Here is a 17,627-nt window from a genome sequence, read left to right on the forward strand (position 1 = left end):
CCCTCTGACTCTCTTTTAATCTCCTTGCCCAGCTCCCAAGAATGTTTGCCCTTCTCAGTCGGTTTCACTTCTAGGAGGCAGCCCCTGAGCCTCAGCCATCCGGCCCAGAAAACAGAAAACTATGGGGAAAAAAAGTCATTCGTGCACATCCCAGATCTCAGAGAGCAGCGGTGGGAGCTTCTTGTCCTGCAGGCGCAGTGCAAACACTTGCTCTGAGTGGACGCTGCTCAGGGTCCGGAGGCTCACCAGTTTCATCAGCATCCGTGGGAACATCAGTCGGTCCTGGGGAAAGAAGAGAGATTCAAGCACAGCTTTTGCCTGTCCCTAGGGAAGTGAGGCAAAGGTAGGGGAATTGTGGGAGAGGTGAATTGTCTGCACGTCATGTGGTCAGAGTAGTTCTTGAAGAAAAAGCAGGTATGTCAGGGAACGGGCCCGTGCGTGGAAAGGAGGAAAAAGGGCACCATGGGGAGACTCACATGGGGATGGTGGATGGAGACGTATGCATGCAGGGCTTCCACATATGTGTGCTGCAGCCTCTCTACCTGGAGCTGGTCCTGCACATTAGGCCGGTCTATGGGTCACCAAGAGAGTTGAGGAGCAGGTCTGGCCAGGGTCCAGATCCATACCCCAAATTGCAACCAAAAAATAGAGACGTGCTCCAGCCAACCTCTCCCATCCCAAAATAACACAGCGAATGCCTCCACCCTCCCAACCCACCCCTGGATTCCTGTGGGCCTGCAGCCCTCCCTGGTGCAAGTCTCTTGCTGTTTCCCATTGCCCCTCCTCCACACCTGCAGAGAAGATGCTGATGGCAATGAGCAAAGCAAACTCGGCATCATTGAGTTGCAGCTCATTCATGGCCCTGGAGAACTCGAAGATGGGGTTGATGAATTCCACTTGCAACCCTGGGGAGGAAGAAGGGAGGCTGATGCCTATGGCAGGAGCAGCAGAAACTTCCTTCTCTCCTCTAAGGCCTCACCTTAGGGAACTACTAGGAACTCACTAAGAAGTCTACAGAGGGGGCCAGGCATGGTGGCTCAGGCCTGTAATCCAAGCACTTTGGAGGCCAGGGCGGGCGGATCACCTGAGGTTGGGAGTTTGAGACCAGCCTGACCAACATGGTGAAACCCCGTCTTAGAAAAAAAAAAAAAAAGAAGAAGAAGTAAAAATAAAGAAGTCTACAGAGGGCCAGGCATGGTGGCTCAAGCCTGTAATCCCAGCACTTTGGGAAGCCAAGGTGGGTGGATCACCTGAGGTTAGGAGTTCCAGACCAGCCTGGCCAACATGGCAAAACCTCATATCTACTAAAAACACAAAAACTAGCCGGGCGTGGTCGCAGGTGCCTGTAATCTCAGCTACTCGGGAGGCTGAGGCAGGAGAATCACTTGAACCTGGGAGGCGGAGGTTGCAGTGAGCCAAGATCACTCCACTGCACTCTAGCCTGGGTGACAGACCGAGATTCTGTATTTAAAAAAAAAAAAAAGGCCAGAATGGTGGCTCATGGCTATAATCCCAGCACTTTAGGAGGCCAAAGGGGACGGATTACCTGAGCTCAGTAGTTTGAGACCAGCCTGGGCAACACAGTGAAACCTGTCTCTACTAAAAACACAAAAATTAGCTGGGCGCCTGTGGTCCCAGCTACTTGGGAGGCTGAGGCAGGAGAATTGCTTGAACCTGGGATGTGGAGGTTGCAGTGAGCTGACATTGTGCTACTGAACTCCAGCCTGGGTGACAGAGCAAGACTCCAGCTCCAAAATGAAAAAAAAAAAAAGATTCAGTTTTCAGCAGGGCACAGTGACTCACACCTGTAGTCCTAGCTACTTAAGGCTGAGGCAGGAGGATCACTTGAGCCCAGAAGGTCGAGGCTGCATTGAGCCGTGATCACCACTGTATTCAGCCTGGGTGACAGAGCAAAACCTTGCTTCAAAGAAAAAAAAAAAAGCCATTTTTAACTGGCATTGGCATTACTTATTTGAACACCAGAGACACATTTCATGTATCACATCCTAGAGGGAATACCGCAGCATGGGTGAGATTCTGGTGCCAGACTGACTGGGGTTGAGTTGTGGCTCTACCACTTACGAAGAAGTTATTTAACCTCTCTGGGCTTTGGTTTTCCCATCTGTAAAATGGGAATAATAATAGTACCTATCATAAATATGTGGCATATATGGTAACTACCACATAAGTGTTTGTAAAATTAATAATAATTCACGTTTTTTGAGACAGAGTCTCACTCCGTCGCTAGGCTGGAGTGCAGTGGCGCGATATCGGCTCACTGCAACTTCTGCCTCCCAGGTTCAAGCTATTCTCCTTCCTCAGCCTCCCGAGTAGCTGGAATTACAAGCATGTGCCATCACACCCAGATAATTTTTGTATTTTTAATAGAGACAGGGTATCACCACGTTGGCCAGGATGGTCTCAATCTCTTGACCTCGCGATCTACCCTCCTTGACCTCCCAAAGTGCTGGGATTACAGCCGTGAGCCACCGCGCCCAGCCAATAAATAATGATTTTTTAATGGAAACAGTCTTCCTGCTGAGAAGATTAAAATGCAACAAACCATGATCTAAAGTCATGACACCTAGAGAATACTTTCTCACACACGTCAAATTCTCTGCACCCTACACTATTCCCCAGGCTTTGTCAGATTTCTTTTAGCGACCGTCTGCTACATTTTTCCACTCATGGCTTCTTGGTTAGTCATTTCCTGTACTTTCACCCTGATGTTTATCAAGTGTGTGCGTTAGTCCATTTAATGGGCAGGACCCATTTTCTATTTTCTTTTTTTGGAGACAGAGTTTTGCTCTGCCACCCAGGCTGGAGTGTAGTGGCTCAATCTCTGCTCACTGCAACCTCGGCCTCCTGGGTTCAAGCGATTCTCCTGCCTCAGCCTCCCGAGTAGCTGAGACCACAAGCGTGTGCCACCACACCCAGCTAGTTTTTCTATTTTTAGAAGAGACAGGGTTTTACAAAGTTGGCCAGTCTGGTCTTGAACTGCTGACCTCAAATTATCCGCCCGCCTCAGCCTCCCAAAGTGCTGGGATTACAGGTATGAGCTACTGCACCGCACCTGGCGGCAAGCCCCATATTCTTTTTTTTTGTGACAGAGTCTCACTTACTCTGTTGCCCAGGCTGGAGTCTTGGCTCACTGCAACCTCCACCTCCCAGGTTCAAGGGATTCTCCTGTCTCAGCCTCCCAAGTAGCTGGAATTACAGGCATGTGCCACCACACTCGGCTAATTTTTGTATTTTTAGTAGAGATGGGGTTTCACCATGTTGGCCAGGATGGTCTTGAACTCCTGACCTCATGATCTGCCCATCTCAGTCTCCCAAAGTGCTGGGATTACAGGCATGAGCCACCGCACCCGGCCTGCAAGCCCCATTTTCTAAAGCATTTCTTGATGAGGATTTGAGCCCCAAAGTGTGACAAACTGCCCCCTTTATACAGAAATTAAGAAAAGATTCTATAATTGGCTAATGCACCTGTAAGGATCTGTTGATGCTCCCAGAACGGACATCTCAAATATGCTCAGCCCATGTCACCAGTCATCTACCGTATGCAGTAATAGTAGTGGATAGAGAGGGGAGGAGGCCTGACAAACACAGCTCCTGTTCCCTTCTCCCCAAAACCTCACTCGTGAAATGAGAAATGAAAGGCAAACATGATGACATCAAAACTGCTTATACAAATAAATCTATAAATAGGTACAGAATCAGATAGCACAAGTCTATGAGTACCAAAGGAATACAGAGATATTAGAACGGGCAGAATTCCAAAAGCAGGATATTCTGAAGGAGAGGAGAGCCACGGTTAAGAAGATCTAAGACAGGGCCGGGCGCAGTGGCTCATGCCTGTAATCCCAGCACTTTGGGAGGCCGAGGCAGGTAGATCACGAGGTCAGGAGATTGAGACCATCCTGGCCAACATGGTGAAACCCCTTCTCTACTAAAAATACAAAAATTAGCTGGGCGTGGTAGCGAGTGCCTATAATCCCAGCTACTCGGGAGGCTGAGGCAGGAGAATTGCTTGAACTCGAGAGGCAGAGGTTGTGGTGAGCCGAGATCGCGCCACTGCGCTCCAGCCTGACAACAGAGCGAAATTCTGTTACCGCCCCCCCAAAAAAAGCTGGGCTTTAAACCTGGATAAAGTCATTAAATTACCCCATTAGGTGCCAATACATGCAGGCAGCACACTGGGCAGTACAGAAGGCAAGAGGTGCCAACATAGCCCTGTCAAGCCCTGGCCCTGTTGTGCCCTACAGTGAAGGGAGGCCTTCCTAGAAAGCTCACTGGGTGGGCCTGTGCTGGGAGAGGGAGATATAAGAAGCACATGAGCTGGCCTGAGTCATCAGAAACCAGGGAAGGCTTGATGACTGGCCCGGCCACAGACATACCAGTCCTGAGAATGGAGTCATGGCATCAGCCATATTTTATAGCCCCACTTATCCAGTTGTTAAGCTACTTGGTTTCCTGCTGAAGCTCAATTCCAGTCCCTCCAAAACTCCCTCAGCCTCCCATCCTTTCCCAGGCCAGTTCTGATCACACAAACATTGCCAATAGTTGAATATGAAGAAACCCCTTCTGCGTAGCTCCCAAGCGAGCATCAGCTAGAGAGCCACAGTGTGAACTAATTCTTGGAGAAAATACTTCAGACACAGGGTGGGGACGGAAGCATTTGCTCTTATTGTACATCCCCTCTGGGCATGTTTGCCATGCCATGGTTCCAGTTCGTCAGAAAGTGCAATTGAAAAAGAGTAGGGGAGACCCAGTGTGGTGGCTCATGCCTGTACTCCCAGCACTTTGGGAGGTCGAGGCGGGTGGATTGCTTGAACTCAGGAGTTCGAAACCATTTCAAGACCAGCCTGGGCAACATGGCAAAACCCATTCTCTACAAAAAATATAAAAATCAGGCCGGGTGGGGTGGCTCATGCCTGTAATCCTAGCGCTTTGGGAGGCCGAGGTGGGCGGACCACTTGAGGTCAGGAGTTCAAAACCAGCCTGGCCAACATGGTGAAACCTGATCTCTATTAAAAATACAAAAAATTAACTGGGCATGGTGGTGGATACCTGTAATCCCAGCTACTTGGGAGGCTGAGACAGGAGAATCGCTTGAACGGGTTGCAGTGATCGTGCCATTGCACTCCAGCTGGGAAACAGAGTGAATCTCCGCCTAAAAAATACGTATTATATATAGTATATATTTTGTTTATATATTTGTTATATATTATATATAATTTATTATATATATTTTATATATATTTAATAAATATATACATTATATATATATATATAAAATAAATTAGCTGGGCGTTGTGGTGCATGCCTGTAGTCCCACCTACTTGGGGGGCTGAGGCAGGAGAATTGCTGGAGTCCAGGAGGTTGAGGCTGCAGTGAGCCATGTTCATACCACTGCACTCCAGCCTGGGTGACAGAGCAAGACCTTGTCTTAAAAAAAAAAAAAGAATAGGGGAAATCAGCTCCCATGATCCCCAAAGAGCACATGTAAGGAAGATTTGTTCATTTTCTTTTTTTTTTTTTTTTGAGACGGAGTTTTGCTCTTGTTACCCAGGCTGGAGTGCAATGGCACGATCTCGGCTCACCGCAACCTCCGCCTCCTGGGTTCAGGCAATTCTCCTGCCTCAGCCTGCTGAGTAGCTGGGATTACAGGCACACGCCACCATGCCCAGTTAATTTTTGTATTTTTAGTAGAGACGGGGTTTCACCATGTTAACCAGGATGGTCTCGATCTCTTGACCTCGTGATCCACCCGCCTCGGCCTCCCAAAGTGCTGGGATTACAGGCTTGAGCCACCGCGCCCGGCAATTTTTTTCATTTTCTAACTACTAAAAGGTTCAGTGCAGCGAGTTTCAAACCTTTTTTTCAAGCTATAAAATCTGCAAGCAAAATATTATGTAGCAGTGCAATATATAACGCAGATTTAAATGGAGCTTTTGTTTGGCTAAAGTAAGAATGGAGGACATTCCTGTGCCTCCCTGTTTCTCCTCCAAGGTGCCATTTCCATAAATCCCTCAGGTTCCTTGGAACACAGTTTGAAAACTACTGACCTGAGGCAACAGAAGACAGGGGTCTATCTGGAGCAGATGAGAGAAGCCTATCAGCATTCCAATTTTCCATCTTCGAAAAACAAGGGGAGCCTTTCCTTACCAGCCACCCAAACGTTGGACCTGTGGCTCTGTAGTCACTATGAGCCTATGACATAAAGCACCAGTCCTGGCCAGGCTCAGTGGGATTACATGCCTGTAATCCCAGCACTTTGGGAGGCTGAGGTGGGTGGATCACTTAAGGTCAGAAATTCAAGACCAGCCTGGCCAACAGGGTGAAACCCTGTCTCTACTAAAAATACAAAAATTAGCTGAGTGTGGTGGCACACGCCTGTAGTCCCAGCTACTCGGGAGGCTGAGGCAGGAGAATTGCTTGAACCCGGAGGTGGAGGTTGCAGTGAGCTGAGATCGCACCGCTGCACTCTAGTCTGGGTGACAGAGCGAGACTCTGTCTCAAAAACAACAGCAAAAACAACAACAGCAATACCAAGGTGTGGTGGGTGGCTCACGCCTGTAATCCCAGCACTCTGGGAGTCTGAGGCAGGAGGATCAAATGAGGCCAGGAGTTTGGGACCAGCCTGGGCAACATAGTGAGACACAATCTCAATTTTTACAAATAAAAAAGAAGCACCTGTCCATCCACGCCCAACTCCTGTGTGATCTCAGTTCTCACCTGCTTTAGCAAAGTCTTCCCGGTTATAACTGAAATCCTTGAGGAAGGTGATACTCTCACTCCCAGGGTTGTACCTCCGAGATGTCTCCAGAAGCATCACCTGCACACAAGCAGCAGACCTCAAACGGGGACGAGGAGGGCTGGTCTTGGAGCATGGCCCCTTCCAGGGAGGTCAATTCCCCTCATCCCTGCTTCCCAGCGGATCTGGCTCTCCCAGCTCGATGTCTGGAGGCCCTCCCACAGATAATCCCACTCTGCTTCTCCCTTCATCCCTCGCCCTTCTCCAGCCACCTCGATCGCAGAGGTCTTTAGCAGGGCAATCTGGTCCTCCCGGCTGAGCTGCAGGAAGCCAGGAAGCTGTTTAGCAAAGTCAACTATCTCCTGCACAGAGACGATGGCCAGCTCAGTGAAGTGGGCAAAGCGCTGCTGACGGGCCTCCCGGCTGTGGGGGTCTGGTGCCATGGGCCAAGGCTAACCAGGAGGAAAAAGGCAAAGCGCTTTGAGTGGAACATCAAGAAGCCCACTGGTGATCTGGGCGCAGCCACCTCTCCCCAGGTGTGTCAAGTACCGTGACTCGAAGCTGGTCAGAAAAGGAGCGCCGGTTACACTGTTGCTGGGCAGCGACCAGCTTCTCAATCATGCCCAGTTGCTCTGGACTGAGCTGGGGCAGGATCTGGGGGGGTGAGGAAGCCCTGAGGGGCAGGGATGTGGCATGAGCCTGTCCCTCCTCTTGCCGCTTCAGTTTCTTCAGGCGGATCTGTTCTTCTGACAGCACACCTAAGGACAGGGCCAGATTTGAGGAGGGGCACAGACAGGGAGACAGGAAGCAAGGAGGGGGCAAAAGGGGCGGTTTGGGGCTCCAGAAAAGCAGACAGCACTGGGTAAAGGGAAGAAGATTTTTTTTTTTTGAGACGAAGTCTCACATTCACCCAGGCTGGAGTACAGTGGCATGATCTCAGCTCACTGCAACCTCCACCTCCAAGGTTCAAGTGATTCTCCTGCCTCAGCCTTCTGAGTAACTAGGATTACAGGCTCATGCCACCACATCCGGCTAATTTTTGTATTTTTAGTAGAGACGACAGGATTTCACCATGTTGGCCAGGCTGGTCTCAAACTCCTGACCTCAGGTGATCCACCTGCTTTGGCCTCCCAAAGTGCTGGGATTACAGGTGTGAGCTACTGTGCCCAGTCAAAAAAGATATTTTAATCCATACTTAGGGACCGGTTAGCCCCAGCAAGTTCAGGCACCTGTCTGTGGTCACACCCTGGCTCCCTCTTTCCCCTCAGCCTCTTCCCCACTCCAGCCCCAGAAACTCACACTCCTCCCGCATGCCAGCCTGGCGGCATTTGCGAAGTCGACACTCCTGGCACTTGCGACGCATATAGGTGTCCATGGGGCAGTGGCCGCCGCTGTGGCAGACATAGCGCGCTCCCTTGATGACACTGCGGCGGAAGAATCCCTTGCAGCCCTCGCAGCTCAGAACGTTGTAGTGGAAACCGGAGGCCTTGTCCCCACACACGCTGCATAGCTCGTTCCCCAGCATTTTAGGGGCTGGCCCCTTTTTCCGCTTTTGTGGACGGAGCTCTGGAGACAGGAAAGTGCCTCAGTGCTGTCCCCAGAGGAAAGAACACCATGTTCTCCCTGACTCAGCCACTGCCCTGGGCACTCAGTGACCTCCATTCCCTTCAACTCCAGTCTCTCTTTTATGAGAACAGTAGCCCTCATTTGCCAAGTGTCATTATGTTCTAGGTACTGTATGACCCTTTTATATACACTGATCCTTATGAAAACCATACATTTATTTTATTCATTTATTTTTTTTTGAGACTGAGTCACTCTCTCGCCCAGGCTGGAGTGCAATGGCGTGATCTCGGCTCACTGCAACCTCCACCTCCCAGGTTCTCCTGCTTTAGCCTCTTGAGTAGCTGGGACTACAGGCACGTGCTACCATGCCTGGCTAATTTTTTGTATTTTTAGTAGAGATTGGGTTTCACCGTGTTAGCCAGATGGTCTCGAGCTCCTGACCTCGTGATACGCCCGCCTCAGCCTCCCAAAGTGCTGGGATTACAAGTGTGAGCCACCACTCCTGGCCCATAATTTTTATTTACATTTTATAAACAAGGAAACTAAGGCTCAGAGAGGCCTAAAGTAGAGACAAAATTCACACTTCGATCAGTTAGATTTAGTTAGCTCCAAAGCTTTTGGACTTAACCATGAAATTATATATAAGGTAAAACCCCCCAAGGAACCTCTTCCAGATCCTACCTCCTCCAAGCCCAGAAGCTCCTCACCTGGGTGTTCTGAAGGGGGCTCTGCCCTGGTGAGCAGGGCTGTGGGCTCAGCAGCCTCCAGCCCCACCCCTGCAGTGCCCCCAGCAGAGTGGGGCATCCTGGCTTCCTCTCTGAGGATGCAGCTGCTGCCTCCCTGGGCCTGGCTGCTTGCATCCTGTGTGCCTGGCTTCCACAGCACCACTGCCGAGTCTGAGCTCCAAAAGAGAGGCACAAGGGGGTCTCAGGCCCCATCCCAGCTCCCCTGCCCAGTGTCCTAGCTGGGAAACTGCAAACTTATCCCCACCCTTAGAGGGCAGCAAAGTCCCAGCTCAGGCTTTGGGACCCTAGGGTCCATGTGGGCTCTAACTAGGACTGGTCACTTGTTTCTTACATCTCAAGCCCTTAATGAAGATATTAACCCTTGTCCCTTTGCGGGGCTGGAGTGTATGCATTTCAGAGATCAGACAAAATTATTTAAAGCCAGAGCAGGGTAAGCACTCAGCTGGCCAGCTCTCTCCAGCAGCAAGCCCAGATCGGGGAGGACTGGGCGGGTGCCTGCAAAGACCAGGCAGTGGAACCAGGGGAGAGGTGACCTGGGTGGGAGGCAAGCACCACTAAGAATGACTCTGGACTGCTCTCTGGAGGAGGGAAGAAGGCAGGCAATGAAGGAGGCTGATTCCTACAGGAGGCGAGGAGCCTGTGGTCTGGGCTCAGGGGAGAGGGCTGGAATGAAGCTTACCAGGAGGAATGTCAGGCACAGGGGCCCCCAGCCACAAGGACATCTCTTCCTGGAGCCCTGGTCATTACCAAGGCACTGCCCTGCAGGAAGGACCCAGGTTATACTCTTCTAGAACTGGGCTCCTTTCTGGCCTCAGCTCCCTTCTCCACCTGACTCTCCCTTTTATCAGTACCAACAATATCAGCTAACATTTACTTGCTATATATTAGCCTGTACTAAGGATTTATTGCATACTATTATGTTTTTTAGAGACAGGGTCTCCCTATGTTGCCCAGGCTGGTCTAGGAACTCCTGGGCTCAAGTGATCCTCCCACCTGGGCCTCCCAAAGTGTGGGGATTACAGGAGTGAACCACTGCACCCAGCCTGTTATAAGACTTTATATGCTTTCCTCATAATATCTCTCTGAAGTCAAGACTATTTTTTTTTTGAGATGGGGTCCCTCTATGTTGTCCAGGTTAGAGCTCAGCGCCATTCACAGGTGTAATAATAGTGCACTATCACCTCAAACTCCTGGGCTCAAGCAATCAGCTTCCTGAGTAGCTGAGATTATAGGCTCACGCTACTGCTCCCGGCTCAGGACTCTTCTTAAACTCATTTTACAGGTGAGCAAACTGAGGTTCAAAGAGATTAAGTAACTATGGTCACACAGGCAGCGGTAGAGTCAAGACTCCAACTCTGCTCTGACTCCAAAGTCTGGGTTCCCAGACACTGTGCCAGCCTTTCTCCCCCTAAGTGCCCTCCAGGCCAGCAGAGAATGTTTGGGTACATCTGCTGTGCTTCTCTCGGGCCCCTTCCCCCTCACTTCAACACTGAGGACAGCCAGAGTTGAGCAGGACCAGGAGACAGGATCAAAGCTCGCTCCACCCAGTGAAATATGCTGCTTATTAGAGACCTTCACTCGAGCCATTTTCCAGGGTCCCAGCACAAACCTCTTGTCTCCAAGAATCTTCCCAATTCACACGGAGGACCTCCTCCCCCGGAACCCCTCATGAGTTATTCTGGGACCCAGAGTCCTGTTCCTGTCCCAAGCTCCCATCACGATCACCCCTCACTTCTCCCCAAAAACCCCCTTTTCAGATCCTTAGGACATTCCCCTACCCCACCCCAGATACAGAGCCCCAGGCCACTGCTAAGGAGCAGACCCACCGAATCCCCAGGCCACCAGACTTCCTGGGTGGGCAGTCTCTGGAGCCCCCTTGCTGGGAGAAGAGGATGGTGCAGTTCCCTGTCCAGAGGCCTTGGTGGCCAGCCGGCGAGCTGGAGCTGAGCACAAGCGGGACCTGGAACCCCAGGGAAGTAGCAATTTGGAGAAAGGCTGAGAGGAGGGACTGCCAAGGGGTCGGGCCACCCCTCCTTCCTGCCTGGCGACCGGAGCCCTCCCCTCCTCACCCCGCCCACAGGGCAGCTTCTCCATCAGGTTGGCTCCTCCCCAGCCGGCCACCCCCTCTCCCGCCACTCCCACCCCCCTACTCTCAGCCAAAGCAGTGGCATTTCCCTGCAGACTTGCCAAGTTCCATGTCTCTCCCCTTCCTCTCCTTACCCAGCGCTCTTAGCAGCTCTTGCAGAAGGACTGCCTCCCAGGAACCCCCACCCCAATCCCAGCAGCCTCCAGAGTCGGTGTTCCCTCCCCTCCATAGACACCTCGAGGAGCAAAGGTCCCGGCACGGCCCGGAATTGCAACACTGGGCCCCAGCCTGCTTTCCCAGGCTCCCTCCTCCTCCCTTGCCTCTGGGAAGAAGAGGCCAAGAAGCTCTCCCCGGGCCTCAGCCAAACTGGTAGAAATCCAGGGGTGGAGAGAGACAGGTGCTGGGCCTGCCAAGGAGTTTCTGGATGTGGGTGCCCTGCAGGGACCACAGAAAAAAGAGGAGGCCAGGAGAGCCTTTGGTAGGAAATCTGCAATGAGCAATGGCAGGCCTGGGATCTGGGGGGGAGGGGTTGGCAGGAGGCAGGCAACTCAGGTGCCAGCACTGGATGGACCTGGGAAAGTATGCAGGCTGCCTCATCTGAGAAACAGCCCTATCTGAAGTGATGGCAGGCTCCAAGCAGCAGCTACTGAGACTGCAGCCATATTCTTTCCACTCTGCTGCCTGGGGCATGAAATCCATGAAAGTAGACATCATATTTCATTGATTTCATCTCCCCTAAAACCCCTGAAACAGGGCCTGGCATAGAGGAGGCAACAGAGTAGGTACTATGTTCCTATGTGTTGAATGAATAACGAGAAAAATATTCTCTTCTATCCCCTACTTGTTAGCCCTAGTCAATTTTTTTTTAATTCCTTTTTTTTTGAGGTGGGGTCTCGCTATGTTGCCCAAGCTAGTTTCATACTCCTGAGCTTAAGCCATCCTCCCACCTCAGCCTCCCACAGTGCTGGGATTACAGGTGCGCATCACCACAACTGCTGTAGTCAATTTCAACTCAGCATGTAGATTTAGCGTTCAGGCTCTAGGCTCAGATTTTGGGTTCAAATCCTAAACCTCTTATTACCTGTGTGATCTTGATTGAGCAAGTTACTTAATATATCTGAATCTTTGTTTCCCTATCTTTAAAATAGGAATATTTGAGCCAGCAATGGTATGTTGAAAAATAAAAAGGCCAGGCATGGTGGCTCATGCCTGTAATCCCAGCACTTTAGGAGGCCAAGGTGGGCAGATCACTTGAGGTTAGGAGTTTGAGACCAGCCTGGCCAATGTAGGGAAACCCCATCTCTACTAAAAATACAGAAATTAGCCAGGCATGGTGGTGCACATCTGTAATCCCATCTACTCAGGAGGCTGAGGCAGGAGAATCGCTTGAACCCGGGAGGTTGCAGTGAGCCAAGATCATGCCACTGCACTCCAGCCTGGGTGACAGAGTGAGACTCCATCTCAAAAAAAATAAAGAAAAATAAATAAAATAGGGATAATAGTTATTTTTACCACACAAGGTTGTTGTGAGATTGAAACTATAGATCATGTTGGGTTCAGTGGCTCATGTCTGTAACCTGAGCACTTTGGGAGACCGAGGCAGATGGATCACTTGAGGTCAGGAGTTCCAGACCAGCCTGGCTTAACATGGGGAAACCCCACCTCTACTAAAAATCCAAAAAAAACTAGCTGGGTGTTGTGGCACATGCTTGTAATCTCAGCTACTCGGGAGGCTGAGGCAGGAGAATTGCTTGAACCCAGGAGACAAAGGTTGCAATGACCCAAGATGACACCATTGCACTCCAGTGCCTGGGCAACAAGAGCAAAACTCTATCTCAAAAAAAAAGAGAGAGAGAGAGAGCCGGGTACGGTAGTGGCTCACGCCTGTGATCCCAGCAATTTGGGAGGCTAAGACAGGCGGATCATGAGGTGAAGAGATCGAGATCATCCTAGCCAACATAGTGAAACCCCATCTCTACTAAAAATACAAAAAAATTAGCCAGGCATGATGGCAGGTGCCTATAATCACAGCTACTTGGGAGGCTGAGGCAGGAGAATTACCTGAACCCAGGAGGTGGAGGTTGTGGTGAGCTGAGATAGTGCGACTGCACTCCAGCCTGGGTGACAGAGTGAAACTCCATCTCAAAAAAAAAAAAAAAAAGAATTTAAAAAAAGACAAAAAAAGAAACTACGTCACAAATTATATCACAATGTAAGTAAGTGATTGAGAAGTGGTACCAGTTATCGTCACCCTCCCAGTTCTTTCAGCTGGGGGTCTTCCTATCACTTTAACTTGGCGCATTTTGAACTTTGTACTTGTTTCCATACACAACACAAACCCTTCACTATCTTTTCCGGTCCTTAGAGCAGCCCCAGGAGGAAAGGAGGGTAATAACCTGAGCTCCACTTGACAGAGGACACTGAAACTCATGCGAGGGCTTTTTCCAAGACCACACAGTTAGTGGCCAGGCTGGGATCAGAACCCAGATGTCCTCACTCCAGTCCCTGTGCTGTGTCAGAGTCCAGGACAATCTTGTCTTGTTGCTTCTTAGGCCAGTGAAGTGCTGGAATGGAAGCAGCCAGGGCTGGTGCGCTACAGGGGAGAGGCTGAGAACTCTGCAGATGCTCCAGTCCAGATGTGAGAGGCGAGGAGTGGAGGTTACTGCTGGTCATTCACCCCCTGCCCCATTCCCAGTTTCCTGCTCACGGGCTCTTCCTGTTTTGCTATGAACTCCAGTTCCCATGGGGCCCACATTAAAGCATTTGAGGACAGGGGGCCAGGGCAGGCAGCCAAAGGGACTGAAACAGATGAACAGGGCACCAGGGAAGAGAACAGAGGAAACAGGGAAAGAGTGAACAGTGGGTGTGGGGTGGGACAGGAGCCAGATGAGAAAAAGATGAAGGCTGAGGCAGAAGAGGAGCCTGGTGAAAGACGGGGGGGGAAGCACAGGGTAGGACAGGGGAACAGGCAGGGGCTGGGGAACAGAGTGTGAGAAGCAGCAGGCCGGGTGGTGTTGCAAAATCTGCCCATGTATTCATTTTCACATTTCAGAAAAGCCCCTGTGACACCCCCATCTCAGACTTCTGTCTCCAGCTTTTGCTGTTGTTCCCCCTCATCACAAGGTCATCCCCTCCCAAGGCCCCCACCCTGGTCTGGGTATCTGAGTCACAAGCACCAGGCTCTCCTTTCCTCTCACTTGTGTTCCCTCTTTGATTTTCACAAGGCCCCAGCTGTCCTGGAAAAGCAGAAACCAGGGACTGTAGTTGCTGAGAGACTGGCACTATTCTGTCCCAGCACCCACATCACCAGTCCAGCTCCCTCCTCTACCTCCCAGAAGCTCCATCCCAGCAGGGCAGTCAGAGATGTCCCTGAGATGCCTGGTTTCAAGAAACTCAGGACTCAATGGGCTGGGGCCTGGTACCCTATCATCTGAGAGCTGGGAGAAGCCTCTTTCATCCACTTTGTGCTTCAACTCCTTCTCCTGACACCTAGTCTCCCCACAGGTGGCTTCGTAGGATCCAGGGCCATACACGAGTCCCCTCTGGAGGTGTGTGGGGGGCAGGCTAGGGCCGAGTGCTGAAAAAGTAGGTCAGGGCACCAAATCCCCCAAGCCAGGGAGTTGGCCTCAGCCTCATCTCCTATTTAGGATTAATTATAAACAGGACTTCAACCGCCAGAGCTGTCCTATCAGGTTACAGCTCAGAAACCCCAACCTTCATCCCCACAAAGAGGGAAAAGGAGAAGAAAATGGGAGAAGACCAAAATCTGTTGGCAGTATTTCCAAGGAGCTTCTGGATACCAACCACTGAGACTTGCTTCAAGCCAGGGCAAGCAGTCAGGCGATCAGCAGCTGGAATCACGTTCCCACTTTGCCAGCCCCACCCCTGTGGCACAGTCCCAACAGCCTGTAGTTGTTAGGTCCAGAGCCCCCCAGTTCTGTGAGCCTCTTCTGTTTCCTTGGCTCCTGTAAGAGGCCATGTCCCTGGGAACACACTTGGGGATCTACCAAGTCACATATCTGGCCCCCCAGAACCTCCACAGGTTTCTTCTTTCAGCAAGGGGAAACTTGAAGCAGAAACAGGAGTATTCACCAGCCACGGTCACAGGTACTATATGGCTAACCCCCCTGAAAGCACTCATTCCCATGAAGCAGGCCACAGGGTAAGGTTTGCAGGGCTGGACAAGGGCAACTCTTCTTGTTCCCTCCTTTACCATTCTGGAAGGGTGGAAAGTGTGGGGATCATCTTACAGACCTACTTGCATATCTATTCAAGTGACTTCTGCCCAACCTTCCAATCACAAGAAAGAATAATCCAGAATTCTGGATTCCCAGACCTGAGTTCAGAGATTATATCAAAGGTAGAAAGGAAAGAGGTAACATTTATTTCATCTGTACTACATACATTTATCTTTACATGTATTATTTCATTTATTCTCACAGTAAACTCTAGGAGATAGTTACTAACAAGGGGCAAATATCAAATCTGAATACAGGTATAAGACTGGGTGTGGTGGCTCACACTCGTAATCCCAGCACTTTGGGAGGCTAAGGAGAGAAGATCACTTGAGTCCAGGAGTTTGAGACTACCCTAGGCAACATGGCGAAACCCCATTTCTACAAAAAAAAAAAAAAAAAAAAATTAGCCAGGTGTGATGGCATCTGCCTGTAGTCCCAGCTACTTGGGGGGCTGAGGTGGGAGGATTGTTGGAGCTCAGGAGGTAGAGGCTGCAGGAAGCCATGATTGCACCACTGCACTTAGCCTGGGTGACAGAGGGAAGACTGTCTCAAAAAAAGAAGAAGAATACAATTATAGCTGATTCAGAAGTTCGAGCTCAAGCTCAAACAAACAAAAATCACAAACCTTCCAATTATATAAATCTGCATCTTCAGATGCCTCTTTTTATGGTCTCAAAAAGAGGAGGAAGAGGAAGAAGAAGAAGACGAAAAGTATAGCTGATTCTAAAGTTCGAGCTCAAGCTCAAACAAGCAAAAATCACAAACACACTCCGTCATATAAAACTGCCTCTTCAAATGGGAAAAAAATGGCTAATGTACCTAGATTTAGATTTACTTCCGCTAACACAGGATAAGGTAGTGGTTCCTGTCCTCACCTTCAGAGATTCTGATTTATTTGATTTGGGATAGGCCCACATATCCATCTATCTCATCATCTACATGTCTTTTTTTTTTTTTTAACTGTAGTTAGGAACCAAAGTATAAGGACCACAGAATCAGGCAGAAAATGCAAAGGCTTGGGGGAAGGGGGTGAAGAAACTGGGGCTTGGCTCCAGGCCCTACTATCTACTTGTGCTGTAATCAATCCCCACCCTTCCTGGAAGAGTTTCTCCATATAAAAACTGAAATCACATCTGCTTCATCAATCGCTCCTACATGGGATACTTGCAGGCACAAAGAATATCGACATATTTGAGCAAGTGGGAAGAAATGCAAAAGCTGAATTTGAGAGATGGCTAAAATTTGGTCAGCCAAAGAGTTACACTCTGAAAGTACAATGGTCTGGCTAGTTTGCAGGGAGAGAGGCTCATTAAAACAAAACACTCAAACCCCCTCCCCCCAACTAATATGCAGTATTTTGCCAATCAGCCAGGCTCCATTTATTTTATTTATTTATTTTTGAGACAGAGTCTCACTCCGTCACTCAGGAGTGAAGTGGCGCAATCTCAGCTCACTGCAACCTCTGCCTCCTGGGTTCAAGCGATTCTCTTGTCTCAGCCTCCCAAGTAGCTGGGATTACAGGTGTGCATCACCATGCCTGGCTAATTTTTGTATTTTTAGTAGAGACGGAGTTTCACTGTGTTAGCTAGGCTGGTTTCAAACTCCTGACCTCAGGTGATCTGCCCGCCTCGTCCTCTCAAAGGGCTGGGATTACAGGTGTGAACCACTGCACCCGGCCTAGACCCCATTTTAGTCCCACAAATGTGAAAAGGTTTCCTTTGATAAAAACCTCTTTATTGAAAGTATTTCGGAATCTACAATGCAATTTGAGTAGCCTGCAAGAAGCAGCCCATTATAGACTATTTAACTGAAAATCACAAAACTTGACTTTTAATCCATGCTCCTAAACTGTGAGTTTGGGTAAATCACTTCCTATCTCTAGGTTTGTTTCCTAATCTGTAAAGTAAGAGGACTAGGTTAAATCAGGTATTCAGAGATGCTGATTTATGAAACCTCTACTAGTCTTTGTGAGCCATTTGGGATTATATGCAAACTTCCATGTGTGTGTTTATATGCGTAAACATTTTTCTGGAGGAGAGGTGCAAAATTTTCATGTGATTCTTAAAAGGGATTGTGATTAAATAAGAAGGTCAAGAACTGGCCGGGCACGGTGGCTCATGCCTGTAATCTCAGCACTTTGGGAGGCCAAGGCGGGTGGATCACGAGGTCAAGAGATCGAGACCATCCTGGTCAACATGGTGAAACCCCGTCTCTACTAAAAATACAAAAAATTA

The 17,627-nt window shown here is 49.8% G+C and overlaps 1 protein-coding gene across 5 annotated transcripts; it reads right to left on the minus strand.

The window, feature by feature from the left end:
• Positions 1-11,318, minus strand: NR1H3 (nuclear receptor subfamily 1 group H member 3). Of its 5 annotated transcripts, XM_012452534.2 has the most exons (11): positions 11,290-11,318; positions 10,896-11,029; positions 9,749-9,828; positions 9,031-9,219; positions 8,057-8,323; positions 7,307-7,515; positions 7,030-7,209; positions 6,739-6,838; positions 792-905; positions 477-571; positions 1-282 (listed from the first exon to the last, which is right to left on the minus strand). In XM_012452534.2, exons 3-11 carry the CDS (start codon positions 9,789-9,791, stop codon positions 136-138), a joined length of 1,344 nt encoding a protein of 447 aa, XP_012307957.2. In that variant the 5' UTR covers positions 9,792-9,828; positions 10,896-11,029; positions 11,290-11,318; the 3' UTR covers positions 1-135. The 5 variants fall into 5 exon arrangements, 4 of the variants coding, with proteins under 4 accessions (XP_012307957.2, XP_012307956.2, XP_012307958.2 ...); XM_012452533.2 differs by lacking the exon at positions 11,290-11,318 and having other exon boundaries at positions 10,896-11,104; XR_010338313.1 differs by lacking the exons at positions 1-282; positions 11,290-11,318 and adding an exon at positions 5,071-5,173 and having other exon boundaries at positions 486-571; positions 10,896-11,115.
• Positions 11,319-17,627: the final 6,309 nt, after the last annotated feature.

This window comes from Aotus nancymaae, unplaced genomic scaffold (assembly GCF_030222135.1).
Source record: "Aotus nancymaae isolate 86718 unplaced genomic scaffold, 86718_ANA_hifiasm-v0.15.2.pri h1tg000059l, whole genome shotgun sequence".
NCBI classification, from domain to species: Eukaryota; Metazoa; Chordata; class Mammalia; order Primates; family Aotidae; genus Aotus; species Aotus nancymaae.

Bases quoted from the DNA above. Each gene is read 5' to 3' on its own strand.
- NR1H3 (XM_012452534.2), bottom strand. From the start codon at position 9,791: ATGTCCTTGTGGCTGGGGGCCCCTGTGCCTGACATTCCTCCTG. The intron at 7,516-8,056 runs GTGAGTTTCTGG...CCCTGTCCTTAG, and splicing joins GGCTGGCATGCGGGAGGAGT to GTGTGCTGTCAGAAGAACAG. The intron at 572-791 runs GTGTGGAGGAGG...GGTGACCCATAG, and splicing joins CATCAGCATCTTCTCTGCAG to ACCGGCCTAATGTGCAGGAC.